The sequence below is a fragment of the Peromyscus californicus genome, unplaced genomic scaffold (genome assembly GCF_007827085.1).
Source record: "Peromyscus californicus insignis strain IS unplaced genomic scaffold, ASM782708v3 Scaffold_23__1_contigs__length_62951481, whole genome shotgun sequence".
NCBI lineage: Eukaryota > Metazoa > Chordata > Mammalia > Rodentia > Cricetidae > Peromyscus > Peromyscus californicus.
This window is the reverse complement of record NW_026294534.1, coordinates 52,683,346-52,706,795: the sequence shown is the minus strand read 5'-3', so window position 1 is coordinate 52,706,795 and position 23,450 is coordinate 52,683,346. Positions and strand designations below refer to the sequence as shown.

Genomic DNA, 23,450 nt, shown 5'->3' with positions numbered 1-23,450 from the left:
TGTAACAACCAATAAAAATAGACACAGTAAATAAAGTTAAAAATCTCAAATCAGCAATCTAAACCATGTTTCTAAAAATAAATGGCATTCTGACATAATCATGTACCTAATTATCTTCTTTCTAACTTTATTATACGGAAATAAACATAGTTACTGCATAGATTTTCCTCTCAGGCATGTTTATGTGTTTAGCATTTTAAATTCTAACCAGGCAATAAATAGTACTTCTAAAATATAGCAGGTATGAACATTTAAATATTTTTAAACCTAAAACAATCAAATTCTTACCTTGATCAAATGGTTTCCCTGGGCTCCAAGTGCGGAAATAATCATCCTAAGAGAGGAAAATAACATGATTTAGGCGTATATGATCAATTAAAAAACATATATAATTCATATAAAATCTAAAGTAACATATGAAACATAGAAACAGCATACAAACCTCTACTTCCTGTAATGGCAAGCAGCAAATTTAAAAAAAAAAAAAGAAAAAAAGGGAACAGAGAAAGAATAGTTATCAATAAGGAACACATCTGTATACAAGTTAAGAAAAGTATTTCAATGCATGTGCTCATTTTCATTGGAAGCCAGGGGTTACTGTAACAATTTAATTATTTTTGTTGCCACTTCTCTTAAATATTATAATGAGCTGCTTTCAATTGCAATTCAATGTGCAATATAACATGCAGATAATTACCCCTAAGCTAATAAGCTGTAAAGTATCTTACTAGATTCCAATTATAGGACTTCATTTCCCACTAGTACAATAGTGAATGGATCCATTAATATAACAGGGAAAATATCAAGTGATTCTGCAATAGCCCATAGAGTATAAATAGACTTTGTGCAAATCATTCACATGTTAATTTAATAACCAACGAGTTCATCAAAATGCAATTGGGAGATTGAAAAAAAATGCACACCTAATTAAATCCTGGTTAATGTTTAACTATTTAATATGGAAAAGAACACATATATTTACTATATACTTAGTAAATGTATCTGAATGACGTAAAACTGGAGCAATGCACACCAAAAAAATTTAAAAGACACATCCAAATGGACCTCGTATTATGTTTTACTTTAAAGCCTTGTAAAGTTCTTCATCTGTAGTGTCTTCAATCAGGAATAAAAACCAATTCGGCTGCTCAAATTAATACACTGTTTTTATAATGGTAATATGGTGTAAGAAACAAGACCCAGCATGAAGAGTTGTAAGAGTTCTGGGCTGCACTCCCAGTCTCACTTAGATGAAAAGCTACAAAACTGAAAGAGTACTAAAGAGCCAAGCAAAAATTATTATGATGATTATGATTTTACCTCCTGTCCCAGGTCCTCTTCCCATCATATGTTCATGTATTATTTTTTTTTCAATTTTGTGACCCAAGTTTTAACCAGAATCCTATGTGTGACCTTGGGTTTGGTACTATGATTTTTGAGGATGACGGTTTCAGCAGTGTTCTCAGTTCACAGCTAGAAACAGTGTCAACCTCTCATAGAGAATGCATAACTAGTTCATATTTCAGTGTAGAAAGGTAGGATTTTTGGGACCCAGGACACAACTGTGGACAGCAGTTATGTGCATCTGGACATCTGTGATGTGATTTTTGGTTGCAATGGCTGTGTCATGGCCACGTGATAATAGCACTTCACAGCTCTTCCCCTTGTCTTCTGTCTCTTAAGTCCTACCCTCATCCTTTGTTGCTCCTTGCGCCTGAGAGCAGGCCATATGAATATCCTGTTGAGGGAGGAGGAGCATCACTCAGTTGTGACTTCGTCTCAGTATTATTTTACAGCCGTGTACCTCTGAATTCCCTTCATGGTAAAGAGAAGTTTCTCTGATTGAGAGAGGATCATTCATCTCTGGGTATAGAGAAGTATTTAGAAATTTTACTTTTATTATGGAAATAATCATGGTTATCTCATTATAAAAATTAAATTTCATCTCCAAAGTTCTTATTTGCTTATTATAACTGCCCAGCACCATCTTTTGGGCTCCGACCCACACACTTCAAATGAAAGAAAAGAAAATCCCTAGATGCAATATTTGTCAGTCTTGTTTTGTTCCCAAATGAGGTTACATTAAAAGGGACAAATAATGGCAGTCTGCACTAATAGGTTCTGTTCTAAATTATGTAGGATGAAATTAAGGGAGAATAATGTCCCATGATAATTAAATCAACATTGATGGTCTAAACTCTTTGAGAAAAATCTCTCTTTGAAAACAATTACTCCAAGATAGAATTCTTGGAAAACTAAGCTTTCAAATTAAATTACTTCACTAAGTGTCTAAACTACGGGGACCACACAGATGGCTCAGTGGTTACAAGTATGTGTTGACCTCGAAGTGGACAAGAGTTTGATTCCATTGTCTGTGCTGGTACCTTTCAACCACCCTCCATCCAGTTCCACATCACCTGATACTTTCATCTGGATTCCTCTGACAACTACTCTCTTGTATGCATAACCCCACAGAGATACATGCTCATATACACAACTTAAAATAAAGCACAATCCTTTATAAACTTCCAAGTTCAAGTGGAAGATCATAGCATGCTTATATAATGCCTCATATCTTTAAAACAGCATGTTCCTGCTTGAATATAATTGTTGTCCTTCATTCAAAGCATGAAGAGGCATGGGACAGCTGTGTGTTCAAGTCTCTCATAAAGCCTACCAGACGCTAAACCTGAGCACACCTGAGTAAATCTGATCTACAGGTCTGGGAGGAGGATCTCCTTAGAAAAGTGATGATCTAGAACTCTGGCCCCCAGCAGCAGAATTGAAACAACAATACACAGCAATTTGAGAAGGACATTTTGTGTATATACATTATTTACACGATGCACATATAATACATATAATACATACATACAACATATATACATACATATATGTATGTGTAGCATATATTATACATACACATATATACATATACATATATATACATATATATATATATATATATATACACATACATACACACATACACACAAGAACCCACCAGCAGAATATCAGGCATGGGGGTGTTAGAACACTGACACTCCTTAGGAAAGGCTGTCTCTACTTTGTTAATTCCCTTGGGCATCTCATGACAGTTAACAAAAACCATTCAGTTTTCCACAAACTTAAAAGCAACCATGGAACCCCTTAATGTTAAAAGTCTATTTTCAAAGAGAATGTAATGGTAAGATTTAACCTCGGTCAAATGCAATTAACCACTCTGCAGACTACAATGACCAAGTTTAATCAATTTGGGCTGATACTTCTATAAAACCTGTCCTTAGAACTCTCTGGTAGATATAAAATGCAACATTCATTCGTGTGATCTCTGCATGTGACAGCAAAGAAGTTCACCTTCCGGGCTACTTTTACATATATTCTCTGTGTTCTCACATCAATGGACTTTAACATTTTTTTCTCATTTACTTCTTTATTTTTGGCAATGGTTTTGCTTCATTAAACCTTGGGAGTTTTGCAAAGATGAACAGTAAAAGTATTTTTAAAAAAAAAAAAAAACAGAAGTGTTCCCTCAACCACAATTTCTTTTTCTTCCATGGGTTTTGTGTTGATATTGGTTTTTTCCATGTCTTCAACTGAGATTCAAAACAAGGTCAGCAGGGATTTTTTAAAGACCTAGGAGAAATGCTCCCAATTGGATAAATATGAGTCTAGGAAAATGCAGCCAAACCTGAGTTATTAAAAACAAGCTGATTCTTGTCATTCATGTGCAAAATCTCACATTACTGAATAATACACACCAAAATCATTTAATATAGCTAATATGAGACCTTTGTCAATTTCTTATGCTTAAGGAAATAATTGCTAATTGTATATGAAAGAGTCTGCATATGAAAATGTGGCATGTATGGCATTTTTCAGAATTTTTTTCCCCTGTGTTGCAATACCTGAATTTCTTTCTATTTTGTGGTATTTTGTGGTGCACACAAGTGTGTGTGCATGTGTGTGTTCAACAAAAACATTGGCATTCATATTATTTCTATCCAGATAATTCTTTCTTGTGTTGAGAACAATGGGCTGGTCTGTGCTTTGTAGGCTATTTGCAGCACCCTGGGCCTCTGAAGAAAAATCAGAAGGCATTCTCCCTCCAGGTTTGACAACCAGAAATGCCACCAGTCATTGGCAAATATCTTCTGGGTACTGGGATACATGAAAAGGATATTGAAGTAAAATTTCATATAATAGAGAAATGCTATCGGTAACAGATTTTCTTAATAAATATTTCATAATATTGGGAGCTTTTACAAGGTTATGTTTTTGAAAGCATACTGAGCTAGATATACAATTTTGTATGAATTTCTCATCATTTAGGTTTGCATCCATCTACCTGTGCTTTCACGCTATTTATAACTTTTTGCTATAATAAATATGGTAATTAATGCCTGAAAACTTTTCTGTTTTCTTATCAACAGACTGTGCAAGTTTTGGAAGGTGGGCATAAACACCACTCATAATCATGAAAAGGGTTTGCCTTTATAACTGGTTACAACATGGCGTTATACAGGTTAAGTAGGTCACAAGGAGAAGTGTGTATCTGAACATCAGCGGTTTCTTTCATTTGTGTCCACACTGTGACATTTATATTGAAGACACAACACCACTCAAAATCTCAATGTAATTTTTGACAGACAGAGAAAAACATATAAAATCCACATGGTAACACCTAGAGTAGCCAAACCGACCCCAAGCAGAATGAATGCTGCCTCACTACAGGACAATTCAAATAAAAATAGCATTTTAATAGCATAAAAAACTGACACATAGACTAATAGAATAAAATGCATGACCCAGACTCATGCCCTTGTAACTTCAGCCACCTGACTTTTGACAAACAGGACAAAAATAAACATTTGAAAAAAATGTGGGGTCCTCAACAAATGGCACAAAGAAAACTGTGTATCTATATGTAGATGTAGGAAACTAGAATCATATCTATTCCTGTGCACAAAAATAAACTCTAAATGGATAAAAGACCTCAACATAGAAATGAAACTATGTTTGTAGCTAATTAAGCTGACCAAGTCCCCTTCCTCATGGAGATCCTGTGTGCAGTGGTTGCAAACAGCAGCCTCCTTGGTAGTGTGTGCAGCCTTTTACCTATATAGGTTGCTCTAAGGGACCTTGGAGACAATTTTTGGGCAGTTATTCAAGTCTCTGATTTCAATGCTGTGCCCAATTTAGATTCCAAGCAGTTATACATGGTGCTTTTGGGAAGCCCTGGGGCACCATGGCCAGGGTTCACAAGGTCCAGGTCATTGTGCCCATCTACCCAGCTACTGAATAAGGATATGTGATTGAGGCTCTGTGTAGGACCAAGTTCAAGTTCCCTGGTCGCCAGAAGTCTTGCATCTCAAAGAAGTGGGGATTCACCAAGCTCAATGCCGATGAATTTGAAGACTTGGTCACTGTGAAGCAGCTCATTCATAATGGCTGTGGGGTCAAACATATCCCCAGTTGTGGTCCCCTGGAAAATTGGTGAGCCCTGCATTGCGAGGACTTCCACAGTGCTTCCTGTACCATACTAAATCATGTTCAGTAATAAATCTCACATCCAGTCTTCTAAAAAATAAAAGAAAGGAAAGAAGGAGGGAAGGAAGGAATGAAGGACAGAAGGAAGGAAGGAAGGAAGGAAGGAAGGAAGGAAGGAAGGAAGGAAGGAAGAAATGCTAGTGGTAAAGGTGGGAAAGCTCTATAAAGATGCTGGTATAGGTAATGCCTCTAAAAAATGATCCTGAGATTCAGGGAATAATGTCAATGAGCGACACATTGGACTTACAAAATTCAAAGCATTCTTATAGAAAATGAATGGTAAAGTGACAGAGTGAAGAGGTGGCCAGCAAATAGGGGAGAACTGATAACTAATATGCAAAGAACTAAAAAAAATTATTATCAAGAAAACAATCAACACAATAAAAATTTGGCACCAGGTTTTGGAATCATTATCAGATTTTATTTTTAGAATTGATGGAAGTGAAGCTCCTGGGGTGCAGGAGTAGATAAACTTCCAAGATGGCCATACTAACGACATTCTACCTTGGGTATTCATCTGGTAAGTCATAACAAAAAAAATAAGTTTCATCTTCTTACTTGAAGGACAGTTGGGTTTCATGAGTTGCTCGACCTGAGAATAACACATGAACGGTTATACTCAGGAGTTGTAAAGCTAGATTATGAAAAAAAAAAAAAAGGTTCCATCTTTCCACCAAGATAGATGTCCAACCCACCCGGAGAAACTTTTAGTCTATAACCTCCGCTGAGTTTCCAAATGACATCTTGATCAGCTGCCAGTCATATGAAACAGCCATGATGAATACCCATGACCCGAGCTCAGTTCTCATCTTACTGCTCTTAGCATAGAGACTCCAAGTAAGAAATAGCTAGCTGCAAAGAGTCAGCATGTGGAGTTATGAGAGATGATATAAAACTGGGTTATTAGGTCGCTGTGTTGGGGACTGTTTATTATACAAAAATACTGGAAGCCCCCATACCTGCTATTAGGCATAAATTTAAAAAAAAATGATAGAAATTTTCTGATTTCACTTGGCAGTTGGAGATGACAGTATTTGCTCATAAACACTAAGACACAGCCTCCAACGTGCCTTTTGTTCAGCTGAGGTGGGTGTGATTCATCAAGTAAACCCTAGCATCAGTCTCCTACTAAGTATTTGATGCAGAACAATGACACCAGCCTTAGACTGTGAATATCCTATCTTGAAAAAGAAGTTCATGGCGTAGACTGAGCAGTCACCCAATTACCAGACTGGAACAGGCAACCATTCTATTGTGTTCACAATGCTATTGAACTTTCTGACTCACCCACTAACTTAACTTTATCTTCCTGGCTTTCTACCCATTTCCTGACTCCAAACAGTTTAGTTGTCTAATTTCCCAACCTTAAATGACTGTTCTCTATTTGGTCTTGTCATATTACTTTAGTCCAATGCCTATCATCCAGGAAGAAGTAAAATGGGTCCTGGTCTTAAATTCCACCCAGGTAGGAAATAATCATAAAAACAATGAGGCAGGGAGAGGTAAAATGGGTCCTGGTCTTAAATTCCACCCAGGTAGGAAATAATCATAAAAACAATGAAGCAGGTACGTCTGGCCTCCTCTTTGGGAAAAATGACAGAGGCAGAGATCCCACACTGAAAGCTCCTATTTATTTCTAAGGAGTAATATAATAAGCAAAATGCTTATATTTGGGTAAATATTTTAAAAATTTCAGAAAGTCATTTTTGAATCGTTGTTATTTCTACAATTATAAATTGTATTCAAATATTTAGAACCAAGGGGAAACAAAATAACCTATTATGTATATTGCCAATTCTTAATCCTTTTATGTGGATGCAAAAACTTTTATATATATGTATATGTGTATATATGTGTGTGTGTGTGCACGCACACACACACACACACACACACATATACAGGAGAGTGGGTGACATTTGATAAGGTAGGATGCAATTTTCACAAGTCTGTTTTTATGATTTGTGATTATAATCTCCCAAAACCTCTCATTCACAAGCTTAGATTTTTCTATTATATCTAGGACATCGTTTGATTTTCTTTTCTATCTTAGAAAAATTATGGCACATTCACCGCTTAAGATAGCCAAAAATATAAAAATGGAAACACATTGTTTTAATGTTATCACATTGCTGTCCTCACCTCGGGTGTTACTATGAGAAGAATGGCTGTCTTAATAACTCAGTACATAAATTTTGCTAAACAGGAATGTCTGTCTGTAGAAATCTTAACTAATTTGGTCACAGGAATGTTGTAAATATAAGAAAAAGTTTGTTTGAAGGGAGAAGAATTATTCGTGTGAAACAAATTATCTATTTCAGGCCCCCAGGTGTCACATTTGTTAAATAACTAGCAACTATTTTTCCAGGTGAAATCCTAGATTCCTGAAAGAATTCATTTATAACTCTTCAGTGAGCATTTTATTTTTAAGAATATTTTATACTCCCTGACTCACCACAGATTAAATACATAAATAAAATAAATTGTGAGAAAAAATTGCTGTTCTGGTAGGACAATGGCTCAACTGTGTCTGGAAATCTTTGTAAATCAAGGTAATAATTCCTTTGAGTATACAGGGGATGTATCTAGGTTTGTCACACACTAACATATAAACTTCATGATTCAATTACATCAAAGAAAGGCATCAAAGGATCAAGGATTAGAAGCTTCTACTCTTGCTGTGTTTATTTTGCAATTCTCCTCCCGTTATTCCCTTGTGGCTGTATTTTAGATTCTGTTTTTCCACATATCGCCCAGGTTAGCACTAAAACTATAGCCAGTTAGACAGACCGATCGCTTACAAAATTGATTGGACAAGGGTCCCATCCACTCTTTTAAGGTGTGGTCCATCTGCTTTGCAACTAATTGTAACAGTGGTTCTGATATCTTACAATGCTCTATGCTTTACTTGTTTGCTTTCTGTTTTGTTTTAGTAAAAGGACTCTACACTCACCATTCTGCATAGTACTTGCACTATAGAAGAGGAGCATAAAGGTCAGTAAATAAGTTTTAGCAGAGAGTCCCTCTGTTTGCTCACACGAGGACCCCAAATCTTGTGAATATTTTTCATATGACTCAAACGCTTAGATATTGGGATGCAGAGATGGTGCAGCATCTTGGAACACTTGTTGCTCTTGCAAAGGACCCAGCCTTGTTTCCCAACGCCCACACAGAGTCTTACAAAGATCTGTTACTCCTGTTCTAGGGAACTGCTGCTCTGCTGTCAACTCAGTGGGTACCAGGCATACATGTGGTGTACTTACACACATGCAGGAAAAACAAGCATGCCTGTCAAATAAATAAAATCTGGAAAAAAAAAAACAGCTATCAATTCAAAACATGATACTACCCCTAAACCGACATGCTTAGGAATACAACATTTGTAATTCTGACCCAATATATGCAGTACTCAAATAATGTAATACATGGGTCAATGAAGAAATCATTAAAGAATTTTTTCAAAAACTAGAATTGAGTGAACATGAAAACCTAGCATAGGAATACCTAAGTGACACACTGAAGGCAGTCCTAAGAAGAATGTTGATAGCCCTAAAAAATGGGACCTTTTATATGAAGTGCTTAATAATGTGACTTCCAAAACTAGGGTCAAAATTGATGCCAACCAAGGAAGGTAGATATGAAAATAAAAATAATAGAAAGAATCAGAGAAACAAAAATGTTGGTTCTTTGAAATAATAGAATTGACAAACCTTTAGTCAAATTCATCCAAAGAATTCCCAAATTAATAACCTTGAGGATGAAAAAGGCAGCATTTTACATTCAACAAAATTCAAAACATCATAAGAATATGCTTTAAAAACTGTATTCCATTAAACTGGAAAAACCTAGATAAATTGATAGATTCCAAGGTTCATGTAACCTACCAAAATTAAACTAAGATAAAGCAAATCACTTTGAGTATCTATAACACTAACAGTATCGGAGAAGTAATAAAAAGTCTTCCAACTAAAAGAGGACCAAATTGGTTTGCTGCAGAATTCTACCAGACATCCAAAGGAAAACTAGTATCAATATAACTGAAATTATTTCACAGAAAAGAAAAAGCATGAAGGCTTCCAAACTTTTTAAGAAGCTAATATTACATGGATATAAAAGCCTGGTAAAGGCACAGCATTAACAAAAAGTAAATTACAGACTGTTCTCTGTGATGTACACAAGATGAAAAACTTATCAATACAATTATTGCAAACTAAATTCAAGATTGCATCTAAATATCATCCATTAAGATCAAGTTGGCTACTTTGGCAGAGAAACAGATAGGCTAACTGCAAATCTTTTCCTCTCCCTCCACTCCCCCAAACCCAATCTCCCAGTCTCATCCCCATGTCTGCATCAGATTACCTGCTGTAGCTGCCTGTCCTTTCTCTCTGACACCATATCCAGTGGATCATAAGGATCTTCCTCTTCAAATTCCCCTTTTCCAACTCATTGCTTTCTTCCAGGTCCCAAAACCAGGAAACACTTCCTGGTAAATCATAGGGCACTTCATTCATGGTAGTGGATGGGCTAACTGTAGATCTTCATCTCTCCCTACATTCCTCCAATCCCAGTCCCCCATTCTCATCCCATTATCTGTAGTAGACATTCTGCTATGGCCTCTGCATACTCTCTGCCCACATTTCCAGGGGACTAAGCAGAACCTGGTGGAAGATTCTGCTTTCTTCCTTTCTGTGGACCCCCTCAGCACCAGCCTCCTAGCCCATTCCCAATCCTTAGGATCAGCTCTCAGTACACAGAAATATATTTTATATGAAACCATCAGTGGCCACACCTATCAAGATCCTAGAAGGCTTTCTTTCCTACTAGGCAACACACAGTCAGCACAGGTGAGATTCATATAGACAATTTCCTTCAATATTTCATATGTTAGAACAGGTTGCTGCTCCCACTCCTTTTTTTTAAAGTCCTCTCTCTCCCCTTCTTTGCTGGATAGTTTTAGGTCAACTTGACACACGTGAAAGCCACATGAAAGGAGGAACCCTCAATAAAGAAAATGTCTTGATAATAACGGATTGCAAGAAAGCCTGTAAGGCATTTTCTTAATGAGCGATCAGTGGGGCAGAGCCCACAATATTGTAGGTGCTGCCATCCCTGAACTGGTGGTCCTGAGTTTTATAACAAAGCAGACTGGGCAAGCCATGAGGAGTCAGCCAATAAGCAGTATCCTCCATGGCCTCTGCACCAGCTCCTGCCTCCAGGTTCCTGCCCTGACCCCTGAACAGTGATATGGAAGTATAAGCCCAGTAAACCCTTCCCTCTCCAACTTGCTTTTTGGTCGTCGTCGTGTTTATCAAATCAATAGAAATGTTAACTAAGACATCCTCCCACTAGTCTTCCCCACTTGCCTTTCTCTTTTGTCTTTTTCTCTGTTTGCCTTTACTTCCTATGATGATCCAGTTGTATCCATTATCTCAGCAAACAGCATAAATAAATTATTCTTTATGTCTGAATAAAACTCCATTGGCTATAGATGCCACATTTTACTTGCCCATTAATGTCTTGATGTGGACCTAGGCTGATTCTAGAACTCAACTGTTATGACTAGTGCTAGAATAAGAATACATGAACTGTGAACCACTAGCTGAGGAGCCCCCATGGAACTGGACTAGGCCCTCTGGAAAAGTGAGACAGTTGATTAGCTTGAACTGTTTAGGAGGCCCCCAGGCAGTGGAACCAGGACCTGTCCTTGGTGCATGCGCTGGCTTTTTGGAACCTAGGGATCTATGCTGAGACACTTTGCTCAGTCTTGGTGTAGGGAGGAAGGGACTGAACCTGCCTCAACTAAATGTACCAGGCTGGGCTGACTCCTTAGGGGAGACCTTGCCTTGGAGGAGGTGGGAATGGGGGAGGGAATTGGGGGGAAGGCTGAGGGGGGTGGAAGAAGGGAGGAGAGAGGAATCCATGGCTGATATGTAAAATTAAATTAATTATAAAATAAAAATATTAAAAATAAAGAATAAGAATGCATGTGCGGTTACCTCTATGGAATATTGTTTTGGTGTCTTTCAGATATGTCTCCAGGTGGTACAGCTGGCTGATAAGACAGTGTGGTGTTTGTAAAATGACAGAAGTAATTTCCATTCCCACCAGCTGTGTATAAGGGTTTCCTGCTCTCTCCATTATTATTAGCATTTGTTATTGTTTGTTTCCCAAACTTACATCCAAGTAAAAATCACACTAAGAAAAAAATGAGCTAATAAGGTAACAAAAGACATAGAAAAGGTAAATGAATGTTATTAAGTAAAAAAGCCATCTAAAAAAATCACATATTGTATGACTACAAGTATATGATGTTTGAAAAAATAGTAACACTTTGAGGCATAAAATATCAGTGATTACCAGAGGCTTAGGAGAGAGGAAAGAATAAACAAGAAGCAGGGACCAGAAGACTGTTAGGGCTAGAAAGTCATTGTGAGTCATGGTGTAATGATAAATCCAAGTCATTATATATCTTCAAAAGCCCATAAAATATATAGTATACAAAGTGATCTTAATGAAATGTATAAGTTTTAGACTATAAATCTGTGCCATTGTAGCTTCATCAGTTGCAACAAATATACACAGAGATGATGGGGGAGGCTGGGCACAGGAGTGCAGGGAATGTTCAGAAAACCTGGACCTTGTGGCCAGGTTTGCTGTGGATCTTAAATTGCTCTAAAAATAAAAATAAGCCACTGTAAAATTTTATGACATAGGTAATATGTAATGTAGTTCATTTTTATGGCTCTCATTACAATAGACTACACACAATAGAAAACTTAAATGATTCTTAAATTACACGCAATATAAATGAATATAAAATGGTACCCTGTATGCCAATAAATAGCCTCTATCAGCATGATAAACATATAGAGTAAATAAAGCTTTAAAACCGTAAAAGACATCTATGTATAAAGGTATTCACTAATTAATTAGACTTACACACCCATGCAAGACTCTTTTGAACTAGCCAATATAATTAATTAGACAAGATATAAAACAAGGAACTTAACTTACTGTAGACACCAGCAACTCCAAATTATAATTAATAATCTTTAATCTTTAATATTCCATTTTAATAGCTTAATTTTGAATCTTATGTTATTTTAGGAACAAAGCAATAAAGATAAATAAACCATTTTTATATTAAGTCCAAGCACAAATAATAGAAATTTAAATGTAAAAATTTTTTCATATAAAATTTTGAATGGAAATTTGGACTAAGATATGTGAATTATGAAGAAAATAAACAACAAGAAGGAATATGGATGAACCTCCCCAGGTTTCCATTGTATTTTATATTTTGACACTAAATAAAATAACTCCTTCAAATAACGGTACTTGTCTAATATTTAGGTTACTTTATTATTTAATACAATATTCTTAATTTAACTCAAAAGGTTCTGTTTTAAAATGTAAATGTTCTCTATGTGAATGCCATCATAATTTTTCTGATGCAAATAATCCTATAATTCCTTCTTGCTCTACCCAAGGATTAGGTCTATATACACACACAGACACACACTCACACACAGACACCACACACCCCCCCACACACAGACACACACCACACACACAGACACACATTCACACACCATACACCACCCACACCACCCACACCACACACACACCACACACAAACACCACACACAAACAGCACACACAAACACCACACACACACACCACACACATACCAAACATACACCACACACACACACCACACATACACACACACACCACACACACACTGCACACACACACACACCACATACACCACACACACACACACACACATGCTGTAGCCTAACTGAAAAGAGTAGAAGGGAACCTCATGAGGATATGCAAAAAACATTCTTATCTAATTGCATACTGTAGCTCAAATGAACAGAACTTTTAAATATTATTTCTTTTGCTTTTTGACATTAATATAATTGTATAATTTCTCTTTCCCCTTTTCTTATTCCACACTCTTCCATAGACCTCCCTCCTTGCAGCTTTTCAAATTCATGTTATCTTTTTCATTAATTATTGTAACATGCATATATGTGTATGTGTATATGATTACGAACACATGTTTTATATGTGTGTGTGTGTGTGTGTGTGTGTGTGTGTGTGTGTGTGTGTGTTCCTAAATACATATGTACAACATGCTCAGTCTGTGTATTGCTACTTTTAAGTATGTTTCCAGCACAGACTGTTTGGTATTCAATAATAGATTTGTGGATTCTTCCCTGAGGAAAACTGTTTCTTCAGCTCTCCACTTTCTTTAGTTGTCTGTAGTTCTGTGTGTAGGATCGAGACCTCTTGTACTTCCCCTCATCCTTTCTAGCATGTCCGTTGCTGCATTCCTTGCTCAGTTAATATTTACATGAACTTTTTTTTAAAGAAGAAACTGTCTCCTTGGAATCATCTTGAGCACAGAGGACAATATCTACATCAAATATGCTATAATTTCAAACAGGGTAACACATCTTTCTGATAGAACTTACTATTCATTTCCCATTTATTTCTCTTGAAAAAAAATTAAGAAATGTTGGTGTGCTTAACCACTAATATTTAATGCATTCTTCTGGACTCATTATTGTGGTATGATCCTCATTTGCATTGTAATAATGCCTGAAGTTGAAAAAGTTCTGACCAATGTGGAAATTATGGGTTAATATTTGTGACCAGTATAATATACTTTAATAAGTTTCATTATTTAATTTAGCTTAGTAATACCTGTGACTCCTTAGAGAAAGCAGGGAGATAAAATAATGTATAGATGAAAGGGAAGAGATGAATGAATGAACAGAGAAAGAAAAGAAGGAAGGTTGAGGAGAGAGAGAAGGAGAAAGGAGTTGGAAGAGAAAGGAAGGAGAGTTTATACTAAACAATCTTTCAATGCATTTATGGATCTGGGACTAAGTTAACATCTGGCCACTGTAATGTGACTATCTATAAACACAGTCTCGGTTCTCACGCAATTTAGATTAAGGGTCTTATTGAGATGATATATTTCACATACAGTATTAGTCCTTCCTCAGCCCAATATGACAAAGTTCTCATCATATCTCATAAGAACCATGAATAGAAAAATGACAAGCTTTCCTACGTTGTGTAAGAACACTTGCAAATAAAAAGGCATGAATAAAAAATAGAGAAGCCCAGAAACTGCCGATAGTTCCCAGTCATGTTGTTTAGTGTGTTACTATGTATCTAAGAGTCACTACCACACCTGGGAGAGATGGGCAGCATTGATACTGAATAAGCATGGAAAGGATGGGCAGTGATGACAAGAGAGAGCAGGCAGACAGAGATGCATAACCAAACAGTACAACTAGACTACTGTCTTGTAGGGTGTGCTGTCTTTTATTTCCCGAATCAATGCAAGTGTATGTCTTAAGGTATCTAAAAAGATAACCTATCAGTGTATTGACTTAACCCCAAAGCCATCACAATCTATAACCCCAGAGTATTACAAAAGCACCAAATAACATTAGCTTCCACAAGTTCTGATATTCTGCTTTCTATATTTGAAGCACCATTAGTATTGCATTTATCTTGTAACATGGGTATCTTCCTTAACCTCACTTTGTAGACACCCTGAGATAATTTCATTTTACATCCATGGATTAACAGAGTCTAGACTTTCACCCAAAAATAAAGCTGCTTCTGGAATACACACTAGCAATCATTTTAATATATTCTAAATTTTTATTTTAATTGTGTTAGCTAATTATCAAGTATAGGTAGCATATTGCTATGAAAACCAATTAGAGAGCTCTACCTAAATTACTAGTGCTTACTTACTTAACAAGTACTGATTATCCAAAATATTCCAAATCTAAGAAAAATGTAAAATAATCAAGTAAAACAGAAACTGTTTCCATCTTTCTTGAGTGTAGAGTCTGCCTGTGCTGCTATGGACAGTTCTATATACTGGTCATGTATAATGGGGAGTTCCTCCAATCTTTCAGATGTCTTTGTCTTGTAAATTTATTCTTTTTGATATTTACATTTCATTATTTGCTTCATGAAATGGTATCTATGTGAATGCCACTGGAAAATAAAAACCTCCCATTGCATTCATAAGATTTTCTGCACAGAAATCTTACATGTGTTTTTAAAAATACTGTCAAAATAAAAATGAAATATCTGCAAGTATTTGGAGTACATCTTTAAAATGTGAAACTGAACCTTGCTGCTTTCTTCTGCAAAAATGTACTAGTTTTCAAAACTTTCAAAACTATTAATGACTTTTCAAAGCTTTCCACAAAATTGTTTTGTCAGTAGCCATTCATGAGGAACGACCTATATCCCTCAATAGAACGTAATTTATGCTGCTCGCTGTGTTTTCTTTGAACATTCCTGGATTTAATTATCTGGAAAAACTGTGCCTCTTGAGAAAAAAAAATATTGTTTCTTGGTTTTCTTCCATGTCTATAGACATTTAGAGTCAAGATCTGATGAAATGAGGGAGAAAAAATCTTTAAAGATTAAATATACCAAGAAAATAAATGGGCATGGAGCATGGTGAAAAGGGCCATTTCCTTAGTTTTAATCAGTGATTAGCTGCCGAGGACACATAAGAAAAAAATCAAACGTAATGGCCAATTTCTTTCTGAATGTGTGATTAATATTGTCAGTCAATTGAATCTTGTAAGCAGTTCAAAATGTTGTTAATTACAGTCCAGGGGAAGGCAAATTCAATACTCAACACTTTTAAGCAAAAGCAAATGGAGTTTTATGGTGCTGGCAACTGTAACGCATTGTGAGCATTGCCAAGCTACTCCACATACTATCCTAGTTGTTTATAGACCTCCTGATATGATATTTAAAATGTAACTGTAATGCGAGTATTAAATTAGATCAGAACTGTGTTTACTAGTTTCATGTGGCGAAGCCATATGTGCTATAAAGATAAAAGGCTTCAGAGAGTTGACAAAGCAGCAGAGTTAAAATTTCCTTAGGATGATGAGCACAAGAGCATCCTCTATCTGGGTGAAGTAGTCAACCTGCCAATCAGAGCTTTTGCACAATGCATGTATGACAGATATTTTTGACGTACCCTATTTCTAACATTTTTCTCAATCTTGACTGTTTCTACCCTTCTTTCACAATGTTCCCTGAGCCTTAGGTATGGGAGTTGTTTTGTAGATGTATCCTTTGGGTCCATCCTCCACAACTCTGCATCTTCATTGGCTGTGGTTTTCTGAATACTGAGTTTGGAGGTATGTTTCACCACTGGGATGCTTCTTCATGTTGTGTGTTCTCCCTTGGTAAAACAGAAAATGAACCCAATTTGTTTGATAACAGGTAGTCTAGTGGCTGTTGAAGAATGCATGGTGGTATTTCATTTCCCAATACCTCCATGTACAAGATGGCAAGTGTATAATGCACCCTTTGTGTATAGACTGTATGGTCTATGAAGTACTATTTACCATTCTTCTAGACAACAAAACATACTCATTCATTTCACCTTCATTTCATGCTTATATTTAGAACAGGATTAGCTTGGGAGTTTGACTTATAAAATGTCTATTTGAAATGCTTTGTGCAATCTTACTTTTATATTTTAGGAGAATATTGAAGGTGAGTGAATTATGAGAAAGCTATTAATAACATATATAAATATAAATTTCATATGGATGTCAATAACAAAGGGAATTTACACAACTTCTTACTTTGCTTTGCTCATATTTCTTGACGAGAGTCATAATGCCAAGTTTTTAGAACTTAGTTTCTCAGCTGCCAGGCATTGAAACCTAAATCTTTCATTATGTTTTCAGTTTAGAAATCCCATTGTTTTGTGACGGTACCTGGAAGTTTTCAGCTAGTAGGAAATGCTGGTCCTGGTGCATGACCATTTAAGAGAAGTGTGGGTGTTAATCAAGGTCACTTCAAGGAAAAATAAGAAAGCTTTAGTTTGTTTATTTGAAACCTGGGATGATTATCAAGTTTCAGAGTCTAGGAAAGTTTGTTTTTCTAGTACAATTAGATACTTTTGGTTGATGTTAAAAGTTCTGAGGAAAAACAGGTTGTAATTATCTGAATGTGCCAGGAACCACGCTGTTCATATATTTCTTGGATCTGACAACTGTGATGAAATTTACCTTATATTTTTATTTATGTTGCTTGCATATGTTCATTTTTGGAATGACAATAGTATTTATTTCCCATTATTTAAAAATAGATCATCTTCCAAGCACCAGGTAAGCCTTCCTAAGGTGTGTCTTTATTTAGCTTATAATTGTTATTCATCTTATTGCAGAAATATCAAGGTTACTGTATTTATGCTAATCTCCTGATGATCTGTAGCTCGTGTTTGTGTCTCTATTTGTATTGCCACATTTCCCAACAAAATGTCACATACAAAACAATTTACAATGAAACATTTGATCGTTGAATTGGCAATGATTTAACAAACACATACTTTTTCAAGTATACAGTTGTAATGAGACTACCTATATCTTGCAGAAAGTTACCATTTATCCATTCTATACATTATACTGCAGGAACATAGGCAATCCATCCTATAGTTGGACGGTATTTGCTGAGGCCATCAGCACTCTGGGCAAGGGTAAACCAAGAGAGGACATGAATATAAATATATACTTTTAGAGACATGAGAGTTAATAATGGTTGTCAACTTTATGGGTTCTAGATCCACCTAGGACACAAATCTCTGGGCTTATCTATGGAGGATTCTCTAGATCTGGATGAATCGGGTGAGAAGAGCCATCTCTAGTTTGGGCAGCACCATACATGAGCTGGGGTCAAAGGTAGAAGGTGAATAGAGTCCCAGTGTTCATTTCCCTCTGCTCTCTAACTGCAGATACAATGTGAGCAGCTAGCTTAGATCCTGCCACCATGACTTCCTCACCATGTTGAATGGACTGTAACCTCAAACTGTGTGTCAGTGTTAAGCTTTTCTTTCTTTAGCTGCTTTATCAGGTCTTTTGTAACTTTAATGAGAAAAGTGTTTACTAGAGCATATTATGCTTTTACTTTGTCTTATTTTGCATACACTGCACTTAGCTGATTTAACAACAGAAAATCCATCTTCGGATCCAAGTTTTGCATTAATCCTGCTAGAGACTTAGAACAACATTTGGGATACTGACCTTTATGGAATTGTTTTCTTTTTCATTTTCTTTTTTTTTTTCAGTGTGGCTCTACCTTCCTAGAACAGGTCAATTGAAGTCTTTTTTACTTTTCTCCAGAAAAGCCGGGCACTGGCATATTTTAGTCCAAGTTGCAAATATTTGGTTTATTTTTGGTTATACATGTATGTTACTATACACCAAAGAACTGGTTATCCTTCCTGTGATAATTGTACATTTCAAATAACAAGCTTGATGTTTTCAGTAACTTAACTTTACTTATCATTTGTTCATTTGACTTAAACAAGCTGAAACTGAGTTAAATTATAGTGTTCTGTTGCTATGTATCTGAAAAAAGATGCACATTCTCATTCATAACTTACAATAAATTAAAAGCAAGCAAATAAGTGTATCAGTGCTCTGCATTTGAGATAATGCAACTGTTGTGAAGATTCAAAAACCAAATGGAAGAGTCAACGACAGCACACAAAAAATATGTATGTCCGGATATTGTAGTCTCAGAAGGGCCATGAAAGATGTCCTTCCCAAGACCCAATATACCAGAATTTCCACCTGACTTGATTTCCAGATATTTGACTAATTTAAAAGAATCATTTTTTTCTAAGTCCTTTAATTTTATAGTCTGATAGGGCATTATAATTGTCCTTGTGCCCAACCAATGACTGGTTTATCTTGTAACCCATATCATGAAAGGAAACCCACTCCTGACACTGCCTTGAGGGCCAGGAGCAGAGACTAGACAGCCCAGAGACCTAGGTTAGAACCAAATATGACAAGTGGGGGGAGTCAATGAAATGATTCCTAATGATATTCTGCTGTACTCATAGATTGGTGCCTACCCCAATTGTCATCAGAGAGGCTTCACCTAGGAAATGATGGAAACAGATGCAGAGACACACAGCCAAACATTAGGCCATTAGGCAAAGCCTGGGGAACTCTTTTAACAAGGGGAGAAAAGATTATAGGAACCACAGGGGCCAGGGACACTACAAGTAAATCCACAGAATCAAATAACCTGGCTCATAGGGGCTCAAAGAGATTGAACCAATGACCAGAGAGCCTGTATGGGACTGACTTAGGACCTCTGCATATGTATTACAGTTGTGTAGCTTAATCTTCTGTGGGACTCCTAACAGAGGGAAAGAGGGACTATTTATGACTCTGTTGCTTGTTTTGGGGACCTTTTCCTCCAACAGGGTTGTCTCATCCAGCCTCAATAGGAGAGGAGGTACCTAGTCTCACTACAACTTAATATACCATGGCTGGTTGGTATCCATGGTGGACCTGCCCTTTTCTGAAAAGAAAAGAGAAGGGGTAGATTAGAGTGGCTGGGATGAGAGGAGGGAGAGGAAATTGAAGTCAGATGTAAAAACAATAAACAGATAGATAGATAGATAGATAGATAGATAGATAGATAGATAGATAGAATGCAAGACAACAAAAAGGAATTTTATATATTTTTTAAATTGAGATCTAGTGTAGTAGTGGCCGTGGCAGTTTTATCCAAAATTATACCTAGCTGATATACATGAGTCTATTCAAGCCCAGAAATTACATTTAAAAAAGGTCATGTGCTCCAATTAAAAATCATCTTTGTTAATTACTAATTTATACACCTCACACTTTTCTGCTAGGTATGGAAAGAATTAATATTTTCAATTACACATATAAATACCACCTCAACCAAGATACATAACAAATGTTCCATTTGAGAACACTGTCCATAAGTTTTGTAGTTAATCCTATTAGAACTTGGTGACAACTGGGCTATTTCTATGCCTTCCATATAAATGGAATATAAGAGATCACAAGTCTTCCAGCTCCTGCTTTTTTCCATTGCAATAACTCATTGAAGGTTTTTCTAAACTGCAAGCATATGGCTTTTCTGTTTACTGACTACTATTCTAATGTGTAGTGGTATGACAACTATTGCATCATTTCAGTAGTTTGATGGCATGTGATAGTTTTAATACACGAGAGAATTTCAAACAAAAGTTGTTGGTCTACTTGTAGCAAGTTATTTCATGATTATATCTAATTCTGTTCAATGTATACTTGTGGTTAAGAGTTGAAGTTTCTTCAACTCTCCATTTACACATTACTAGTATTAGTTATTATTATTATCATTATTATTATTATTATTATATCATTATTTTATTGGCCATCCAAATAATATGTCAAAATATTTTCTTTGGGAGTTGAGTTTTACTTTCATGATTAATGATGTTAATCAACTTTCCATGTGATTTCTTTATTAGTCATGTTTCTGCTTTGCTAATGTTCCTATCATTTTTAACATGGTAAAATATCTGAAGCAATATCAATAGATACAGTTGTATTTCTGAACATTATCTTGTGCTCCACCTGTACTTGACTGTTTTAAAGTCCAAAAATGACCATTGCTAAGCACCATTGTTGTCACAGATATTATATGTTTAAAGATAGAAAGGGTCAAAGTAGAAATCAGGTTAAATTATAGAGAGCAAGAATCAATGATTTTAAATATTAACTAATCAAAACCAGGCAGTTATAGTCACATAAAAAATTTGTATATTTGCCGGGCGGTGGTGGCGCACACCTTTAATCCCAGCACTCGGGAGGCAGAGCCAGGCGGATCTCTGTGAGTTCGAGGCCAGCCTGGGCTACCAAGTGAGTTCCAGGAGAGGCGCAAAGCTACACAGAGAAACCCTGTCTCGAAAAACAAAAACAAAAAAACAAACAAAAAAAAATTTGTATATTTAAATGCATGCATTAACCAAAGTTATTGTATACTTTGCCATATGGAAATTGAGTCAGACACATTTCAGGCTTCACAGTACACAGTACACAGTACCGTTCACAGTACATTGATGCAAACTGTAACCTCAGAGCTGGTGCTAGAAGAGCCTGGTCCCCTTTGGGCTTGAATACTAAATAAAATTACTCCATTTACATCAAAGGTTTTAAAATGTTTAAGTACATACAAAATATCATAAAGTATTGTATTATAGATAATGAAATTTTTGGAAGCACCACTAAAATGCAAAATTACTGCATCACAATGAAGTATTCAATATGATCAGATATCGGCCCTAACTTAGGTTTGTTCCCAATAAACTCTTGTAACTTAAATTAACCCATTATATTAATCTACGTTCTGCAACATGGCTTATTATCTCTGTTCAGTACCATGCGTACCACTTCCTGCTCATTTTACTGGTGAATCCTGCCTCTTTTATTCCCAGTGTTCCTAGCTCTGCCTGGAAGTCCCAACAACCCTCTCCTGCCTAGCTATTGACTGTTCAGCTCTTTATAAAACAAATCAGAAGTTGCCCTGGCAGAGACACATCTTCACAGTGCATAAAATGATTATCCCACAACAAATCTATTTACAATAAAAGGAAAAATGTTTTAGAAAAATAAGAATGCAAAATAAACAAACCATGGAGGAGCAAGCCAGTAAGCAGTATGTTTCGGTTCTTGCCTCCAGGTTGCAGCCCTGACTTCCTGGCCTTACTTCCTCCTATCATTAACTGTGATGTGCCATTGTAAGCTTAAATAAACCCCTTTCTTCACAAAATTTCTTAATGAGAAAAACAGTTTTAGTCAGCTGATATTTCTAAGGAGACATTCTTACAAGTCCCATCCACCAAAATCTACTGCTTGCTTTCAGGCAACCCCAACTAGGAGAATGAATTAAAGCATTTTGAGTTCCATGGTGAACACTTGATTCACTCTGACAAATTTAAACTTTCAAGAATTCCCAACATGACTTCCTGAGTGTTCCCAAGACTTAAACAAATTCATGTTATGATGACTAAACTCATGAAGATGTAAGTCAACATCAGCAAGGATGAACTTGGACAGAGTAATTACAAACGATGGAGTTTCATGCTTCAAAAGCCATGCCATGTATTAGTTTATGAGACAACCATAAAATGTTTATATAGTCAAGATTTAAAGAGATATTGATTATATATGAAAAATAAACAAAAATGCCTATGATATGAATAAAGGAGGATTTAAAAAAGGATCAATGGCATTGTTTAAGATAAGTTTAATAAATGTATATACATACATAGGAAGCTAACGGTGAGTTACAGACAAAAATACTTGTAATCTGGAAGGCACCAGAACCCTGGTAATATATCACAGTCATAATTAAGAAAATGCAATAACTTTAGAAAATGGGCTGCATCTTTCCAAATTGCTAATTTTAAATGATTCTAATACAGTCCTAACATATTTATGCTTGAAATAGGATAGCCTTAAACCAAAATTATTATGGTAATATATAAATCAACAAGATTTGAGAATAAAATTGGAAAGAAGGTTTCAGGATAGTAACACTTTATATAAAATCTTAAATATACAGCACTAAGTTATTTTTTGTCAGTGAAAATAAACAATTGAAGGAGATTAAATAGCCTGGAGAGAACATTTGTATATAAGACTTGACTGAAATTCTCATTTCTAGGTCATTCTCACATAAATGGGTAGATAAAATAGGTTGTCCATTAAAAATGTGATTGCACTATTAGCCTAACTTTAATCCCCCAAAATTTTAAATGTTACAAGCAAAATATTGCAGATTTTAATGTAGTTAGAAGAATATTGCCGTAATCTTGAAAACAGGCTGCATTTTTTTACTCAGGAAAAAGAATACTTTCCATTTGTTAATTTAAGTTTTTGAATCTTTGTAGACAGATAAAAACCATGACACTAAACATTATTCTTGGGAGGGGCTCATGAGCCCATACCCCTAGGTGAGAAGCCATTGAGAATTGGAGTCAGTATTTTTCAAATACGCTTTTTTGT

At 35.9% G+C, this 23,450-nt stretch overlaps 1 protein-coding gene and 1 non-coding gene across 6 annotated transcripts in view; one reads left to right on the top strand and one right to left on the bottom strand.

The window, feature by feature from the left end:
• The window catches only part of Spock3 (SPARC (osteonectin), cwcv and kazal like domains proteoglycan 3), a 466,472-nt gene that overhangs the window by 207,891 nt on the left and 235,131 nt on the right, over positions 1-23,450 (bottom strand). For 4 of the 5 annotated variants that reach the window (XM_052752352.1, XM_052752351.1, XM_052752353.1 and 1 more), the window contains exon 3: positions 289-334. In XM_052752352.1, the coding sequence (XP_052608312.1) occupies positions 289-334 (46 nt within the window). Of the gene's footprint in view, positions 1-288; positions 337-23,450 lie in introns of all 5 variants that reach the window. The other variant, XM_052752354.1, reaches the window with a different exon arrangement.
• On the top strand, positions 5,020-5,154 carry LOC128119526 (small nucleolar RNA SNORA70). The gene has a single exon (XR_008221556.1). It is a non-coding gene; the product is annotated as a small nucleolar RNA SNORA70 (small nucleolar RNA).